The 17,939-nt window shown below is 40.0% G+C and overlaps 1 protein-coding gene across 6 annotated transcripts in view; it reads left to right on the top strand.

The window, feature by feature from the left end:
- The window catches only part of LEF1 (lymphoid enhancer binding factor 1), a 116,576-nt gene that overhangs the window by 65,003 nt on the left and 33,634 nt on the right, over window positions 1-17,939 (top strand). For all 6 annotated transcript variants that reach the window (XM_008689410.2, XM_008689412.2, XM_008689408.2 and 3 more), the window contains exon 4: window positions 16,257-16,389. In XM_008689410.2, the coding sequence (XP_008687632.1) occupies window positions 16,257-16,389 (133 nt within the window). The remainder of the gene's footprint in view (window positions 1-16,256; window positions 16,390-17,939) is intronic.

The raw sequence follows: 17,939 nt of genomic DNA, 5'->3' as shown, positions 1-17,939 counted from the left end.
TGGAATTCAAAACTTTAGAACCTTTGGGATCACAAGGTCATCCTTGCTGGAAAGGGCATTGGATATATTCAGGCCCACGTGTTTATCATTTGTTGATGGCAGGAATCCAACCCTCAAGGTCACATTGAAGTCGTTATACCTAGGGTTCTAGCCTACCCACTCCTCTCCCTTGCATGTACCTTTCTCCCTGCTTCCTGTGTTTGTGGGTCATCTGTGGTGCTCCTTGGCTGCCCAGGATATATATTTCCATTTTCTGTATTGTCTTCCCCAGCCAATCATTCCTTCATCTGTCTTCACTCAAACATCATTAAAATATTGGTATTCAGATGGAGCAGGCGATACATATTAAAAAGTTGAATTAAAATATCCTCCATGGGGCGCCTGGGTGGCTCAGTCAGTTAAGCGTCTGCCTTTAGCTCAGTTCAAGATCCCAGAGTCCTGAGATCGAGCCCCACATTGGGTTTCCTGCTCAGCAGGGAGTCTGCTTCTTTTTCTCTCTCTCTCCCTCTGCCCCTCCCTACCGCTTGTTCTCTCTCTCTCTGTCTCTCAAATAAATAAATAAAATCTTTTAAAAAAATAAAATATCCTCCATGCATTTAGGTGAACTATATTACAACATATTTGCATCATAGAAAAAACATTCTTAGGTGAAGACATTATCCTAGGAGGGCTACACGTAGAGGCTACGAATCAGTAGTGAAACAGTGACTGAGAGGATGCTTTGAGACCATTACTGTTTCAGCAAATTTCAAAGTTAGCTTTATTTGGTTTTCACCGAACTCGTACGTGTTGGTTCGGGTAATAACTTTCTCAGTGTAGGAAATGAGCGTAATGACTTCGTTTTTCCAAAGTGGAATTAATATGGTGTTTACATGGTGTTTTACTATTTGCAAAGTGTTTTTCTATGCATGATCTCATCTGATCCTTACACAGACTTAGCCAGGGAAAATATTAGCCTCATTTAATAACGAATCTGAAACACAGAAGGGGTAAGTCATTTGCCTAAGTTCACACAGCAGATAGCAGGTAGAACCAGGAATATTAAGTATCTAGGCCTTTTGACTTCAAATCCAATATGCTATTATTTTTGCCTGAGAACTGACCCCTACTGACAACCTTGGTATCAAAACTTGGGCAAAAGCATTGTTAATGCAAAAAGTTGAGTGTCTTAAAGGGTGTTCATTAATTAGCCCTTAAATTATTTTTGCTTCTTTATAACTCTTCCTAAAATTCATAATTATTTTCGGATATCCCTGCAAGGATTTATGTCACATTTCCTGAATGTATGTGCTGCAAGGATGGCAGCCACTCATCTCCTTTTTTAATATTTAGTCCCATGCCTGATTCTGTGCGGGTGGCCTGGATAATTGCACTCTGATATACCACCCTCCTGTCAAAAGCTGCATCCTTTGATGCATATATGGCATAGTTTCAATTATTTCCTTTTCTGCATAAGATTCATTTGTTACACAAAACTATAAAAAATAATTATATTAAGCATTTTTACACTTTTTTGAATACATTAATTGTTTCCTTGAGAAGAGGGGGAAAAATGCCCGTGAATCCTCTGCAAGTCTCTTCTCATTTCTGTGCAGTGGAGCTCCTTCGATCTAGTGACTCAGACCCCGTGCTGTTGAGGCCCAGACATAAGGAACCAGGCCGAGTAATTAATGACCACATGATGGCCACATGTTCCCCCGGTGTTAGCAGGACCTGGTTGGGAGCATGGATCAGGTCATCCTAGATCATGTCAAATGATGCTGTTATGAAATTTCTTATTATGGAATGGTTTCAGACAAAGATCAAAATTGTGTTCCTGTTGCTTGTCAGAGAGAAATAAAGGAAGAAAAGTTTGTTTCACCTGGTAATCTAGGAAGGGTTTCAGTGTTTGCTGGTGGTGTGCTGTTACATGTTTAACAACCAGCTTCGGGGGAAGTGACACTGATTTTTCACATTTGCCAATTTCCTTGGTGCAAATAATCCCACCATGGCCAATCCCTAGCTACCAACATATTACCAGGCTCTCAAAATTCCTGAAAATGTAGCAATTAGCTCTAGAGAGTTAGTACCAGCCAGCTCCAACATACTACTGTACATTAAAGGCGACCAAGTCGCTCTTAGGAAGGATTTATAGATGGGGCTTTCAGTGTCTGCCCTGAGTTCATCAGCATGCACCCCCCCCCCCGAAAAGAGGCAAAAAAAATTTCAGGGAGAAATTTCCTATTCACAATAAATGGTACAAAATAGAGTTTATCTTTGATTTTATGTTTGCAGAAGTATCCTTTTTCACTGGCGGAGAATAGCCGTTTCCGTCTTTGCTGCTATGATTTCCTAGTAGCTATAGAACGCTTCTATTTCATAATATATAAGTAGAATTGAGAGTCTTTTAAAAGGTCTTTGCATTTTCCTTCCTCTTTTTATACCATTGAAGCAAATGTTTTCAAGGAAAGTTTTCTATCCTAGTTTGACTTACTTGGAGCTTTAGGATGAATCAGAATGTGCAAAATTACATGAAACCTGATTTGTGTCATCTGTATTTGTCATTAAGTTTTCTGCCTCCATTCTGCCTCAACTCATTTCAGGATTTTGTTTTTAAATCCAAAACAAAAGGTTCTTTTTCCTTGACTCATACAAGTATATCCTATGCATAGTGATGTCTACGCCATCATTTCACTCAAGATAAGCTGTGGGGGTTTTTTCAGGCAGTATGCTCTGATGTGAGATGGAAAAGATGGTTACCCATCAAGGAATGAGTTGATCATTAACTTGTAATGAATCCGAAAATGTGTATTAGGTGTTTTTAAAAGTAATCTGAGCTGACTGACAAGCTGAAGAAGTTATATAAAACTGCTGTGCAATAAAACCATTTATTCAGAAGGCTCACTCTAGCCTATGAAAGATGTAATCTAATAATTTTTTCATACCATTATATGAAATATTAGAGTTTTATACTACTTATCATGTAAATATTTGGTGTTAAACTTCACCTGGCCCTCAGTATGGGATATTGAAATCTAATGTTGGCCAGCTCCTCCACTAAACTTCTCTGATTTTCAGTTTCCTTATCTATAAGTTTCCTTTTCCAAAAGGAACTTTTCTCAGTCAATATGCCTACTCTTTTGTTGTTTAAGTCAAATTGGAGTATAGTAGGAAAAAGGGCAATCTTAGGTAAAGATTTTCAAACTCTAAAGCAGACCTGCCTGATAGAAATACAATGTGAGTCACAAATGCAAGTCATATATATAATTTTGACTTTTCTAGTAGCCGCATGAAAAAAGGAAGGAGAAAGAGGTAAAGTTAATTTTAGTAGTAACTTTGTTTAATGCACGACAGACAGAATGTTGTTTCAGCCTGCAGTCAGTATTAAGAAAGAGGTACTACGATTTTTGACAGTGTTTGAAATTCAGTGTGTGTTTCACACTTACAGCATTTTCAGCCACATTCCAAGGGCTCAAAGCCAGTGACTAAAGGCTACTGTACTGGACAGCACAGCTCTATAGAAAAGCTTTAGCGCTTATATTACAGTGCAGACACCACATTTGTACATAGAAAATGACTCGAATTTCCTAATAAACTTTACCTCACTTAAAGTTTTAGTGTTAGTAGCTGAATGCAAAATAATTTATTCTTTGTATTTTTCTCTTCATTTCTGAAAGAGTCTTAAGTAAAATCTGTAGAAAAATGAGGATCCCCACAAACATAAATGCTACTCCTTTCACTTTTTAAAACAACCAGTTTTATGTTTTTGTTTTCGGGGTTTTTGTTTTTGTTTTTTTTTAGAGTGCGAGTGGGGGGTGGGGGTGTTGGGTAGGGGCAGAGGGGGGGAGAGAGAGAGAGAGAGAGAGAGAGAGAATCCCAAGTAGGCTCCATGCCCAGTTCAGAGACCCATGCAGGGCTCGATCCCAGGCCCTGAGCTCATGCAAGACCTGAGCCGAAACCAAGAGTTGGACGCTCAACCGTCTGAGCCACCCAGGAGCCCCTAAAACACCCAGTTTTAAGCAGAGACTCTTTTTATACTTAGGACATTTATTAAAATCAGAGATAGCTTGCTGGGACAAAATTGGCACAGAAGCCTTCTTATTACTGTTTTGTGATTGCTTCACACCTGATCTTAAAACAAAAATCAATTTTATTTAAGATAAGGCAGATTCTTTGCATAGTTACTAAGTGTGAAAGGTGCCGTTCCAACATGAAATTATTAGGCTTAAGTCTGTTGCCTTTGCCCCTGTAGAATTGCGCACCATGCATTTGCAGTCTGAACATATAAACAGCTCATCCACACTCCCCCTCCTGGTAGCTGTGGGACTTCCCTGATCTTGATCCCATGCAGGCTCCAGTCACCCCCCACCCCAAGGGGAGAGCTACATTCATCCAGTTTCTTGGGTCATTGAACATCCTGGGTGCCAAGGGGAGATCTCCTAGCCCTGTGAAACTGGGTAGTAGAGAGGTGCTGCTGTGGTGACCACGGGCAGACTTTGCTTCTCTTCAGGCATGCCGTCCCCGGGCAGGGGGTTGAGAGAGCCCTTCTAACCAACATGTGCCCAGACGACCGTCAGAAAACCTGATTGAATCTTTTCAGGAATAATGGCCGATAAGGTTCAGAGGAGAATGTCTGGGAATCCATTCACCCCAAAGCAGTGCACTCCCTCTCTTGTTCTGGAGCTCCTGGAGAGACCTCATTCTGTCCTTTTCTATTGCCCATTGTCATCACACAGCCTTGTCACTGGGTTATAGAGGGAGATAGAGCCTGCTGCCTCTGCTCTGAGCTCCTCGTGGTTATAGACGAAGAAGGCTCTTGCTGCTGACTTTTCACCCAGCTTCACTGACTTGTTTACCTTCCATTCTTTCCCAGTGACCTACACAAATACTACTTTGGACAAGCAGATTAAACTCCAGCTTATTAATAATAATATTATGCAGTGATTGCTTAAGCTCTTCATTCTTGGAAAACGGCAGCAGTTTTTAATAGAGTCCAGAACCATTGGAATCTTGCCCTACCCCATGTCCTTCTACTGTAAAATTTTACATACATAGGGCGCCTGGGTGGCACAGTCAGTTAAGCCTCTGGCTCTTGGTTTCTGCTGGAGTCGTGATGTCAGGGTGGTGAGATCAAGCCCTGCATCAGGCTCCATGCTCAGCACAGAGTCTGCTTGAGACTCTCTGCCCCTCCTCCACACTCGCATTTTCTCTCTCTCTTTCTCTCTCAAATAAAATAAATGAGTCTTTAAAAAAAATTTTACGTACACATATGTTCCCCAGAGAACCTGCACTCGTACAGCTAGTAGTCCGGGCAGACTCGTTCTCCTCCTGTCCTGCCTCCTGGGTGTCTAGGGATCCTTTCTTTCACTTAGGCCTTTATTTGACTTAATTCACCACTGTATGACCTGATTTGTAATATGTCACCACTAGCCCAGTATATCTCAAACCTGTTTGTTTTGTTCTTTGGTTTGTTTGTTCATCTTGAATGACTCTGGTTCTTTCTCTTCACTTTCAAAGGACCGTCTTAACATGGACAAAGAACAGTCTTTAACACAAAAAATAAAAATGCACACACGTGGGGGATTAGGGATGTTGTAAAGGTATGATATCAATCAGATAATAGGATGTGGCAACTTTACATAATTAGAAGTCATTTTCCCTTTTACTCTGATCTTCTCTCAGCTTCAGCCTCAACCCCAGCCCCTCTATCTAGGGACACTAGTTACTGAAAAGTGTAGGTCTCCCTTTGGCTCCCAGAATGAGTTACTCCCTTTTGTTGCCATTCTTTTTAGCCATTCACAGTGAAAAGTTCAGCTCTTTGGGATAGAACAACTCTCTCTTTGATCCACATTCAACCATCACAGGCTAGCCTATGTGACCTGGGGCAAAACTTGGCCTGTCTGAGCCTTCATTTGCGTCCTCATTTGAAAATGGGGAAATAAATTTGAGCACAAGTGTAAAAGCAATCGCTCATGGTTTCTAGAATATAGTAATTACTCAGTGAATGTCCCTTCTCTTGTCTTTCTCACTCAGGCATCCAGGTTTTAGCTGTTGCAGCCTATACTTTCTCTCTTTTTAATGATCTTTTCTTGATTTATTTCACTTTTACCATGTTTGTTTCATACAGCATTTAGTGCATTATTAATGATTAATAAATGGTAAGACAATTATATGACTCTTTAGTCACCCTAAAGGGTGAGATAATTAAGTTAAAATAAAGCTATTTAGCCTTGTAATGGAAGAGTTGCACTTAAATATAAATTGATTTTTCTAAAATTTTTCTTAAAGGGTAAATGATTGGCCAAAATCTGACCTGTTGATTTTGGAGAGAAAACAAAATCTCTTTTAAATTTCTTCAAAATAAATTTATTTACACCCTCAATTCTGTTGAGTGATCGCCCTTTTCCATTTCTTAAGCCGTGACCCTATAGTTAATGCGGAACTTTCTTTGCACATCGTTCTCTCTGATTTCGCTGATAGGAGGAGGAGGAAAGGGGAGGATGTGCTAGTCCTAACTCTTGCCCTTCCCTGATGAACAGCAACAGCTGTCAATTCTGATATGTGTGAGTAACATACTCTTGACGCGGTGGCTCCTGGATTAAAAACAAGAAGAAGAAAAAAGAAAACCACAAAACTGAGCCTCAGAACTTCACAGTGTAATCGGAATAACTATAACAGCAAATAATGTTTGTAAAGACACTTCATTTTTATCTGCTGAAGATTAATTGGCAACAATGTTTTGTAAACAAGAGGAAAAATGAGGTTAAATGGGTTATCTTTGTCTTAACGGATGATACAGGCCTGGCAACACCGTGAGCTTATCCTAGCTGCCCCTCCAGCCTCTCCCACTCTCACTGGTCCCTTGAGGAAACAGATTATGAGCCCTTAAAAAGCAGAAAGCTTTCTCCACTGCATAGGAGAGGAAGTCAGAGATTCAAAACAAGAAACATTTAGGATGCCTGGGTGGCTCAGTCGGTTAAGCTTCTGCCTTCAGCTCAGGTCATGATCTCAGGGTCCTGGGATCGTGTCCCATATCGGGCTCCTTGCTTCTCCCTCTGCCTGCCGCTCCCCCTGATTCTCTCTCTCTCTGACAAATAAATAAAATCTTAAAAAAAAAGAAAACAAACAAACATTTGATGCACCATTGCTGGCTTGAAGATGGGGGCGGGTACTTGTCAGGGAATGTGAGTGGTCCCCACCTGACAACTAGCAAGGAAATGGGGACAACTGCAAGGAACTAAAGTCTACTAAACACACAAGTGAGCTTGCCGAGTCTGCAGACAGGAGTTCAGTCCAGCCTGAACTGTGAGAGCCTGAGGAGAGAACCCGGTGCCACCTTGCTGGAACCCTGTCCCGTGGAGACTGTGAGATAATAAATTGTGGTATGTCAAGCTGCTGAAAGCTTTGTGGTCATTTTTCATGCAGCAATAGAAAATGCAAGGATCAATTCCTGTTTAAAATGTAAGGGTATGAACTCTTTCTTGAAAGGAATTGACTTCTTAGGTTGGAATGCCTCATTCAGACAGTTAGCTATAGGAAATAGGTATTGACTCTCTCTGCTTTGCTGGGACCTGCGCTAGATGCTGGGGAGAATCACCAAGGTATGACCTCTAGTGAGAGAAAACAGATGCTTCTCTCAAATAAACAGTAACAGTACAGTGTGATAAATACATAGAGTCAGATCCTAGGGGCTGTAAGTACATTGCGGACAATGAGTGTACCTGAGGGAAGAAGAAGGCTTCTTAGCACCAAAGGGTGCAAATCCATGTTCCTAGCTACTGTGTATCTAGAATCCCTTAGAAGACAATAATTCAAAATTGATGACAGAGCACAAGTCTGGGGTTCTATACTGACTACAATTACGGGAGTCAAAGGAGTTTAAGATTTTTTAAATATGATTTAAAAGGATGTGGCGCACATTATTTTTGTTTGCTTTTCAAATTTCTCTTGATTTGGTACATTTAGAATAATAGCAAATGGGGGGAAACGATAGCTTAGTATATCAAAAGCATTCCATATTTATAACCCATAAATCAATTTCTCTCTGTATTCAACTTAGTCGAAATAATACTCTTCACTTTACTAGCTTCAATCGTCTACAATCAGCGACTGTTTCTGTAGTATTCTTTACTATAGGCAGCGGTTCTCAAAGTGTAGTCTGCGGGCCCTCGGGACTCCCTGAGATAGTTTGACACGTAAGGTCCAAAGTATTCTCACGATGACACTAACACATTATTTGTCTTTTCCACTGTGTTGACGTTTGCATTAATGGTGAAGAAGCAATGGTGGTTAAGCTAGTACTTGTAATCATTGAATGCTGTACCACAACAACCTCCCATGGGGAAAAAAATGGCAGTGTCACCTAAGAATATCCTGATGTAGCAGGAAAATTAATAAGTTTTTAAATCTTGACCCTTGATCACATACCTGACAAACTATGGTTCTTCCGACTTTGGTATTTGGCAGGTATTTTCTCACAAATGAGCAAAGTGAGTCTCTCTTTAGTGAAAACAATTGACTGTTGCCAGTTATAGAATTTGAGCTTTTGAGGAAGAATTAGAATTTTAGAAAACTTGTATCTACTACTGTGGGCCAGTTAGCTTCCCAAATCCTTAAAGCTTTTCTAGTGAGATCGGTGATGATATTAATGAATGTGATTTTTATATTATGTAACAAAATACACCAACTCAGTTAACCAGTATTTTCTAAATAGCCAGGTTAAATTCAAAATTCAGTATAGATCAGTGGATTTTAATGTGGGAGTAGAAAAAGTATCTTGGTACGGTTTTTGACTATACATTGCAGCTAGCCTCTTTTTTTCTTTTTAAGATTTTATTTTTTTAGTAATCTCTGCATCCAACATGGGGCTCAAATTTATAACCCCAAGATCAAGAGTCGCCTTTCCACCCACTAAGCCAGCCAGGAGCCCTAACATTGCAATTATCCTTTAGGAAATTACCACTTGTCAAGTTTTGGTATAATACCAAAGAAGTTCCACAATAATCTGAAAAAAACCACTAAAATAATCCTTCCCTTTCAAAAACACATCTGTGTGAGATTGGATTTTCTTCATGTACTTCAACCAAAATAACATAACAAAGTGAAGATTTGAAAGCAAACACAGATCAGAGAATCCAGTTGTCTTCCGTTAAACCAGATGCTAAAGAGATTTGCAAAAAAATGTAAAACAATGCCGCCCTTATTTTTTTGTTTAGAAAATGGTCACTTTTCATAAGAATGCTTTTTATGTTAACATGCAACAAACCTGGGTTTGTTGTTTTTAAATGAACTCATAAATACTTTTAAATTTCTCATTTTAATTTCTGGTGTGGTAAGTATAGATAAACCAACACAAACGAAAACTCAGTGGGATCTTCAGTGATTTTTAAGAGTGTTAAGTGCCCTAAAAGCAAAAGTTTGAGAACTACTGTTGTGAGAGATGTTTCAAATGCAGGAACTAAGATTATATAGTCTATAAATCATAATCTAGAAGGGGAAACAAAGCAAGCACATAGAAAACCTGTGTGTACATGTATGCCCCAGCAAGGTCCAAGCCAGGCTAAACCCTGAAGTTTACTGTGTTGTAGGGATGAGCAATTTGAGCTTTTGGGAGCCAGAGTAATTCATTTATTGGGCCTCTTTTTCCTTTCTTCTTTCCTTTATCCATTCCACAAATATTTATTGAACATACATTATATTCCAGGATCTGATGTTTTATTTGCATTGTTCACTAATCCTCACCTTAATTCTGTGAGGTATTATTTCCACCCATTTTACATATGAGGAAACTGAGATTCTGAGTAATTAAGTGAATTACCTAAGCATAGCAACTAAGTGCATATGAATGTTTGGCATCTGAGCTCTGTGTCTCCACTGCCCATGTACTTGAATATTAAATTATAGGAGCACTCATCTCTTCCACTTGGAAACCAGAGGATGGCAGGACTGTCCGCTTTTGGGTCTTTGGGATACAAGCTGTGGACTTGAGAGTCACCACTGTGGGTTCCAGTCCTGTCTGTGCTACTTACCCTGTGTGATCTTATACGGATTACTTAACGCTCTCAGAAGCTCGGTTTCCTTCTCGGTAAAACAGAAATTATAACACCTAATTTAGGGGTGATTTCAGGATTACGTGATGTAATGTATGGAAATCATCACTGTAAAGAGAACCAGGAGAATGGTGGGTGCAGACCTGCTGGTGACATCAGGGTTCTCCAAGTGGCCAGTGGTTCCTGGTCAGATGCTTCATTGCAGTGGAGCCCATGGCAGGCCACACTCGCCTGGCAGAGCAGTTTGGAACAGAGGTGGGGAGAGGAGCTGAGGAGCGAGCAGCGTGGAGCAGGAAGAGCAGGGACTTGGGTGTCAAACTAATGCCAGCACAAGTCCTTTCTCAGCTAATTATTACTTAGCTCTCTGTCCGAAAGAACTCTGCCTTCTCATCCATAAATATAGAGGTGATACTGCCCACGTATGTGGATGAGTGCCAGAGAATATAAAGGCATGGCCATAATGACTAGCACTTACTGGGTGTCTAATCCATATTAATTCCTTTCCCTATGACACGTTCCTTCTGCTCTTAGGAAAACATTCTGGGTGTCCAATAGAGACCACCCCTTTGCCTCCAGCCTTAGGCTCAGAATATTTGTCCTGCATACCTTAGAATTGATCAGTTCCTGCTCAGGAAGTCTTCAGAGCCTAGGCTGTAATTGTTTTGTTAAAAAGCTGCTACATCACAGCCGGTAGTGGTCTTTGATTTGAAGGCCACATCAGACCAGAATCAGGTATTTAGCTTTGGTGGATCTCAGGAGATTTCCAGTACAAAATATTACTTTTGAGGTCTAGTTGGTACAAGAATCATTCTATCTTTTCGGAGTAAATTAAATCTGCTCCTCTTCGTGGGAAGGCTTGAGAAGCTCAGATTCTCAGAAGAGGAGGGGAAGACACAATATAAAATTACACGGCTTCTCTTTCATGAGTACCAGATTTCCTAAGAGTTTAATAAAAAGTAAAATGGCACCATAAAAATTGAGGCCAGATGAACTTCCTCATCTCAGTGAGTTGTGGAGTGTTAATATCCCCTGGATTTGGTTGTTACTGGGAGGATTACTGATAAAATGCACAGCCAGTTGAAATGGAACTTAAGGCCTTTATGCGCAGCCAGACCCTGCACTGTGGGTGTAGCTGAAATCTGGAGATGTGCAGGATGGGGACTAGCTAATCGACCAGCAGGTTTCTCCCCCAATTACTGCACTTACCAGCAGGCCCATGGCCTTAGCCAGGAGGGTGCTGAACCACTTTTTAGTCCTTCCCAGAACCACATCCTTGGAGGCTGACAACATTCATGACAGCTGGAATTACTGCCAGCGGTGAGTGGATCATTTCTGGGAACTCTGCTTTGGGGGTGGCTCTCAGGATCCCTAAGTGGCACCCACTTGGTGTCCACAGGAGGTGTGGGTTTTATTGGCTGTGATGCTAAAGAGGTCCTTACCTGCAGGGACCAGCCTGGGTGGCAGCCAAGCTAGCTTCCTTGGGATGTTTTCCAGGCCTGCAGAGAAAGGCGCCAGTTGAGTCTCTGCAGCTCTAACCACTTCTGCTGAGGTGCCTCTTTGTCTAATGTGATTCCTGTGCCTGAGACAGAGACCACACAGTCATTTCATCGATGTCACGTACTGTCAGGTATGGCCCAGATGGTCAACTCAGTGCCCAAGATTTTATGAACTTGGCTCTTCAGGGAGGCTGCATGGTATGCTGGTAATGAATGTGGTCTCCAGAGCCAGAGTTTGCATTAGAACCTAGCTTTGCGACTTACTAGCTCTGTGCCTTTGGGAAAGTTACTTGACTTCTCCATGCCTCAGTTTCCTCCTCTGTAAAAGGAGGATAATAATAGTACCTGCCTCAAAGGTACTATAAAATGCTTAGCACACACTAAACACTTGGTAAGTCTTAGTTGCTATAATTATTATGCACTATGTGGGTAGGGTGGCCTGATGCCTTTTCAAGCTTGGGAAAAGATTGCAGGCTCCCTACTGACTACCCATGTGTGGGTGCTGAGTTGGAGATGAGAGGGTGTCCTCTAGAGTCTACTCCCCCCCCCCCTTATATTTTCTATCCCTCTTCGAGTACCTGCTCTTTCCATCTTTCTTACTTTTCCTTTGCTCACCTGCCTGAGGTTAAAGAATATATAGTTGGAAGATCAGGGTCTGTGGTCTGGCTCAGCCACTTACTGCCATGTGAGCTAAGTCTCTGAACCTCTCTGAGCAGCAGTGGAAGATTTGGGGTGTGTTAAGGCTGTCAGGCATCTCATAAAAGTAGAATAATAGTGGGCGCTATTACCCTGGGATAATGAAACAAGGGACACGCATTGGGAATACCTCATGATTCTCCACTGGAAGCTAAGACTTCACCTGTGAATGTGCCTGTGTACCAATGACTGCACCTGTGAATGTACTTGGCTGTGTGTATGAATGAAAAAAGAATCGATGTGATTTTTACCCTTTCTCTCTCCCTTATGGGGAGATATGTAGTAGGGAAAAGCATGAGAATGGGAGTCAGGAGACTTGGGTTCTGTTAAGTGAGGTACTGGGTGTCCAGTAGGAGCCAAAAAGATGGTATTTCTCTACTTGGTTCCACTGTATTGAGTCACCCCGGGGGTTTTCATTCCCATTTTATCCGCAGCGACCCCGTATCACGGGAGTTGCGCAGTGAGCAGGCTGTGTTAGCAGAAGTGCTGGCGGCAGTCACGGCGCCACCATCCATTTCCTGATGACTCTGTTTCTCAGCTTCCTGTCTTAGAAAACAAGAATCTTAAACTAAATGAAATTTCAGTGTCTTATAGCTTTAGTGGGATAGGAAGGCATATAATTAGACACACACTTTCTCTCCTATCAGCCAGTTCCTTTTCTTCATAGTACCTGATGCCATCGTTTTGGTTTGGTTTGGTTTTTGGTTTTTTACATATTTATTCTTTGTCTCCCATACTCCCATCACACTTCCAGGACCCTCGAAAGGAAACCGCGTGAGAATAGGGACCTTGTCCGTTTTGGCCTTCAGTGCTGGAAGAGTGCTTGGCGCGTTTTCGGTGTTTAATGAATATACACATAAGCCCTCGTAGGCAGGTATAATCATGCATTATAATGTAATTACAGAAATTTGTCCATGGTAGACACATTTGACCAGGTAGTCAATTGGTTGTTCCTCCCCTCCCCTACTCCCCACCACAACATATACCGCACTGTTATTTGGAGATTAAAGGACCAGAACTAAGAATGGTTATATTGTCTGTCATAAAAATTACACAAAGGAGCAGTGCCTAGGTTCTTGCCTTGTGTGTGCATATAACATCAAAGGACAATAACTCCTGATCTCAAAGGAAGCCCACAGTTTAGGGCTGCGGCCGTTTGGCCACTTGACCATGATGGCCACGAATGGGTAGCATAGGGTTGGATACGCTTATATACATGGTGGAGGTGGTCGGCAGGAGGCAAAATATAAACCTCAGAATCGGGCTCATACATATTATTGAGATTTCATATTGCTTTTATTATTTGGCCACAAAAATGGACATAATCCTTGTTGGCTTTAACACTCCTACTAGTACTGCTTTCAGTATCCATCTTGCAAAATGTAAGACAAGGCCAGAGCTTAAATTAAAATCCTCAGCTTCTTATCTCCTTCCCACAGGAAAGCAAATCTGTGTTGAAAACCGTAAAATTAAGAGGAGAGCAAGGATAGCATAATTTAGCAAAAATTCATGGCACCAGATTCTGAGCTATATGACTGGAGGGATAGGTCAGACATTAAGAAGATGCTGCCTGCTAATGCAGGTTCCTTAAGGTGGTGCTCTGGAAATAAGAAAGGCATGTGAAATATATATGTATTTCCAGAAGGTTTCTGCGATGCTTACTCTTTATAAGCACTCTAAGAAAATACCTTTGTAGATTGCTTGGCAGTTATGCTTCTTATGAGACTTTTGAAATGAAACTCAAAGCAGTTTAGTGGAGTTGATATATATTCATTTTAGCATTTGGGTGTTGAGATTTTTGTTTCCATTTTAAAAAGGGTTTGTAGTAATATCCTCCTATCCCCGCACCCACCCCCACCTCCTCTAGCATTCTAAATTCCTTGTATTTAAGAAGCTCATTCTGTGTATTTGGCAAACTGCATCATTAACACTTGAAAAGCATTGAAACATTTTTTTAACCTTTTAGACATTTATATGCATAGATGTCTGTGCTGAGGTATATAGAGAAAAGGCTGGGGCTCTGATAATGGTGCTCTGTCTAATAAATGCCCAGGGCTATACAAGCTGTGCAAGTTCTGCCATTAGAGAGGAGCTGATCATTATTAAAAGAGGGAAAATCTAGTATGGAAATTATATCATTGTCTTAAAAAGGATGATTTTGTTCCCCTTCCTTTTTTTTTTTTTTTTTAAAGTTTTTTGGGTAGAGGCTGTAATGATAGGGTGTAGAGAATTAGTATTACTAGCTGTAAAGAGAATTAAGTGTTACTAGGATAATTGTTCCTAATTTTCCTGAGCGTAGTCCTACCCATTGGAGCAACAGACTTTTTATATCTAATTCATAAAGAAAAAAAACATCAAATTTAAATTAGAATGTATGTCATGGGTGCCACCACCAATACACAAGTGTGTTACAGGGCCCTCAACCATTCAGATACGGACCTACATTTTAAGCAGTTTATACTGTGCAGATGTCAGGTACTTCCTCATTTTTTTTTTAATACAGATATTTGCTTCTGGAAAAACAGATTTCACAAGCATTTTAGTTTATAGCACAGTAAAAGTCTCACTAATTCAAACTAATTATGGTGAAGACATGTCTAAACTAGTTAATTAGTGAATATTCAAAATTCATTGTATTTTATTCTTCCTAAATTCACAAGTTAACTTATTCCTGTAGTGTTTGTAAACAGAGACCCACCTGGGACTGCTGTAATTAGTAGGCGAGTTTAAAATCAGACATATATTTTGCATGTATATAATTGTGTTGAATTTACTTTCTTTTTGCAGGGAGGGAGTGTAGAGTTTATAAAAAACAATCTCCCTAATCGGGTTAAACTGCCTGAGTCTTGTTTATGTTACTTGATTTGCTTAGCAACCACTTTTGGGGGGTAGAAGGGAGAAAAAAATTCAACTTTAACCAAATTAAGAGATTCGGGACTTCAAATTGATAAAGTCTAAAAAATATAACCTGAACCTTTAAAAATACTATTATTGGGGCGCCTGGGTGGCGCAGTCGTTAAGCGTTTGCCTTCAGCTCAGGGCGTGATCCCAGCGTTCTGGGATCAAGTCCCACATCAGGCTCCTCCGCTAGGAGCCTGCTTCTTCCTCTCCCACTCCCCCTGCTTGTGTTCCCTCTCTGGCTGGCTATCTCTCTGTCAAATGAATAAATAAAAATCTTAAAAAAAAAATACTATTATGTAATTTTAGACTTCCAAATTCAATAATAAAATTTGTGTTTAAACTAATATAAGACCTATAAAATGTCAAAATATATAAAATGTTAACAATTTAAAGTGTTTTACAAGCCATATTTCATATTATGCAGTTAAACTCAAGATTAGAAATTCCCTTTTATCAGTTAAGACTTCTAGAAACTAGAGAACCTGAAGATGAACAGAGTAGTGCTAGAGCATAATGGATGGTCATGTTTGATTGACAAAGCTATAAGACATGGAAAAAAAATGCTGTAACATGGTTCTTAAAGATGTACAACTATAGAATTACGAATTCTATAAGGGGATATCAGTATAGCAGATTTATATTTATTGGGTTGTTTAAAAATTTGACCTTCAAATTGGTAATATTTATTCATTCATTTGTTCATTGAACAGTTAAATGCCTTTTTATTGCCAGACATATGTAATGAATAAAAAGAGCTTATAAAATATTTGTAACTTTTGCTCCAGTAACTCCTGGTTGAACATAACCTGAGGAGATAATCCAAAAGGAAGTATAAATACGTACGTACAACAATTCATGTCATATAAAATAATAGTAATCAACCTAAATCTCCAAAGGACACTGATTAAATAACTGATAGTCTCTTGATGGGCTATTGATGTACTTGAGGAGTATTTAACATGGAAAAATTCTGAAGATGTAATGAGTATAGCAGATGAGTTCAGTTATCCAGGTGTAGAGATGATTCTTGGGTTACGCCAATGTCCAGTTACTGCTATTGTGTGACTTTTTCTTTGGGAGAGTAGACAGGAACAGGATGTTCCTATTAACCATTGACCTTGTGGTTACTTTGCAGTCAAATAAGGTGCCCGTGGTGCAGCCATCGCATGCAGTCCATCCTCTCACCCCCCTCATCACGTACAGCGACGAGCACTTTTCTCCAGGATCACATCCCTCACACCTCCCATCAGATGTCAACTCCAAACAAGGTGAGAGACCCTGCCTTCCTAGGCCTTTCTCAATAAGTGAGGAGCTACATCTCATCAGTCTGATGACTTTACGGGTGTCTTTGCTGTATGTCACTGTGTGGATCAAAATGTATTTGTAGGAAATGAGTAATTAACTCGATAGCAGTTTTTTATAAGCCCACAAGAACTTGTTGTTGCTTCTCTTATTTCTCAGGATTTACAAAAAAAAAAAAAAAAAAGAAGAAGAAAAATATTAAATGGTTATTTTCAAAGTGACAGCTTTGAAAATCAAGGATCCACAGTATAAACCAGTATGTTGTACAGATATACTAAAAATTCAACCCTCAGTGCCCTCTACAATCTTCATTTATTGCATGCATGAAGTGTTGATGGTAGTGGTAGCAAAATGTTAGAAAAGGGACAAAATAGGAGAATTTTACTTCAGGTGTTATCTTTTTAAGTCTTTTGTGATTTCTTTTCATTTCAGTCCTTATGGTTTATCCTCTTTTTGTTATTTACCAACACCAACTTAGATATAATAATAATTAAAGTACAAAACCATCTCTGTTTAAAGTCAAAGTAACATGAATCCTATTTTACTTCTCTTCATTATTACCCAGTTCTTCTTCTTTATCATTTACAGAAGAACATATAGCATAAGAGGTCTGAAAAATCAAAATGCCTGGTTTCTCTAACCTGATGGGTATGGGTGTGGGTTGGTTGTAGGACTCAGAGCCCAGGTTCTCCAAGCCTTCTGGTCCATTCTGCTTAGAGCACACTTTGAGGATGAGTTTGTTCACAGGATGGTCTTTTTTCTTTCCATGTACATACACACTTGGACCTCAACAGGATCTTTAGAAGTTCAAAATCAAAGAGAGGCTATAGACCTGTGTGAAGTCAGATAATGTAAAGATGTAAAATCTGTCATCACCAGCATTTCACCCTTTTGTCCAGCCCTATCTTTGACCTACAGTGGACAATAAAATTTTCAAATGTAAAAAAAGAGTAGAGTTCAGAGGCTGGGTGTTTTTTCCACTACCGTGAGCTCTTGTAGGTTAAATCCATAATGCCTTCATTTCCATCCATTGTTGAAACAGATAGCTTATTTAAGGACTTAGTCACTGTTGGACTTTGGCTTGAGTGGAGCTATGTACCTTTACCTAGGGAAGGTAAGAATCACCTATGCAGAAATGTCTAGGTTTGCCTCTGTTTTATTCCTCATTTCCAGTCCTTCCTCTACTTCCCTATTATTGAGGATCTCCAAAGAATAAAAAATATCGAAGACAGATCAGAAGACATATGGTGAGAAAGGGAACCAAGATAAGGTATTTAGGAGGAAGACGCAGTTTAAGAGGGAAGATCATGACCTTGGTGATTTTGATTTCAAGTGCCTTATAGATATCCGGAGGGAGAGAAGGGGTAGAAAATTTACGGGTCACCATCCCAGAGCAGTATCTGAGCTAGAGATAGATATCTGGGAAACTTAAAACTGTAGATGACAGTTAAAGATAGATATAAAAGCCTCAAACAAGCTATTAGCAAAAAGAATTTAAGAGTGTTTTTTACTTGTT

The sequence above is a fragment of the Ursus maritimus genome, unplaced genomic scaffold (assembly GCF_017311325.1).
Source record: "Ursus maritimus isolate PB19 unplaced genomic scaffold, ASM1731132v1 scaffold_11, whole genome shotgun sequence".
Taxonomy (NCBI): Eukaryota; Metazoa; Chordata; class Mammalia; order Carnivora; family Ursidae; genus Ursus; species Ursus maritimus.
This window is presented reverse-complemented; position numbering and strand designations above follow the sequence as displayed.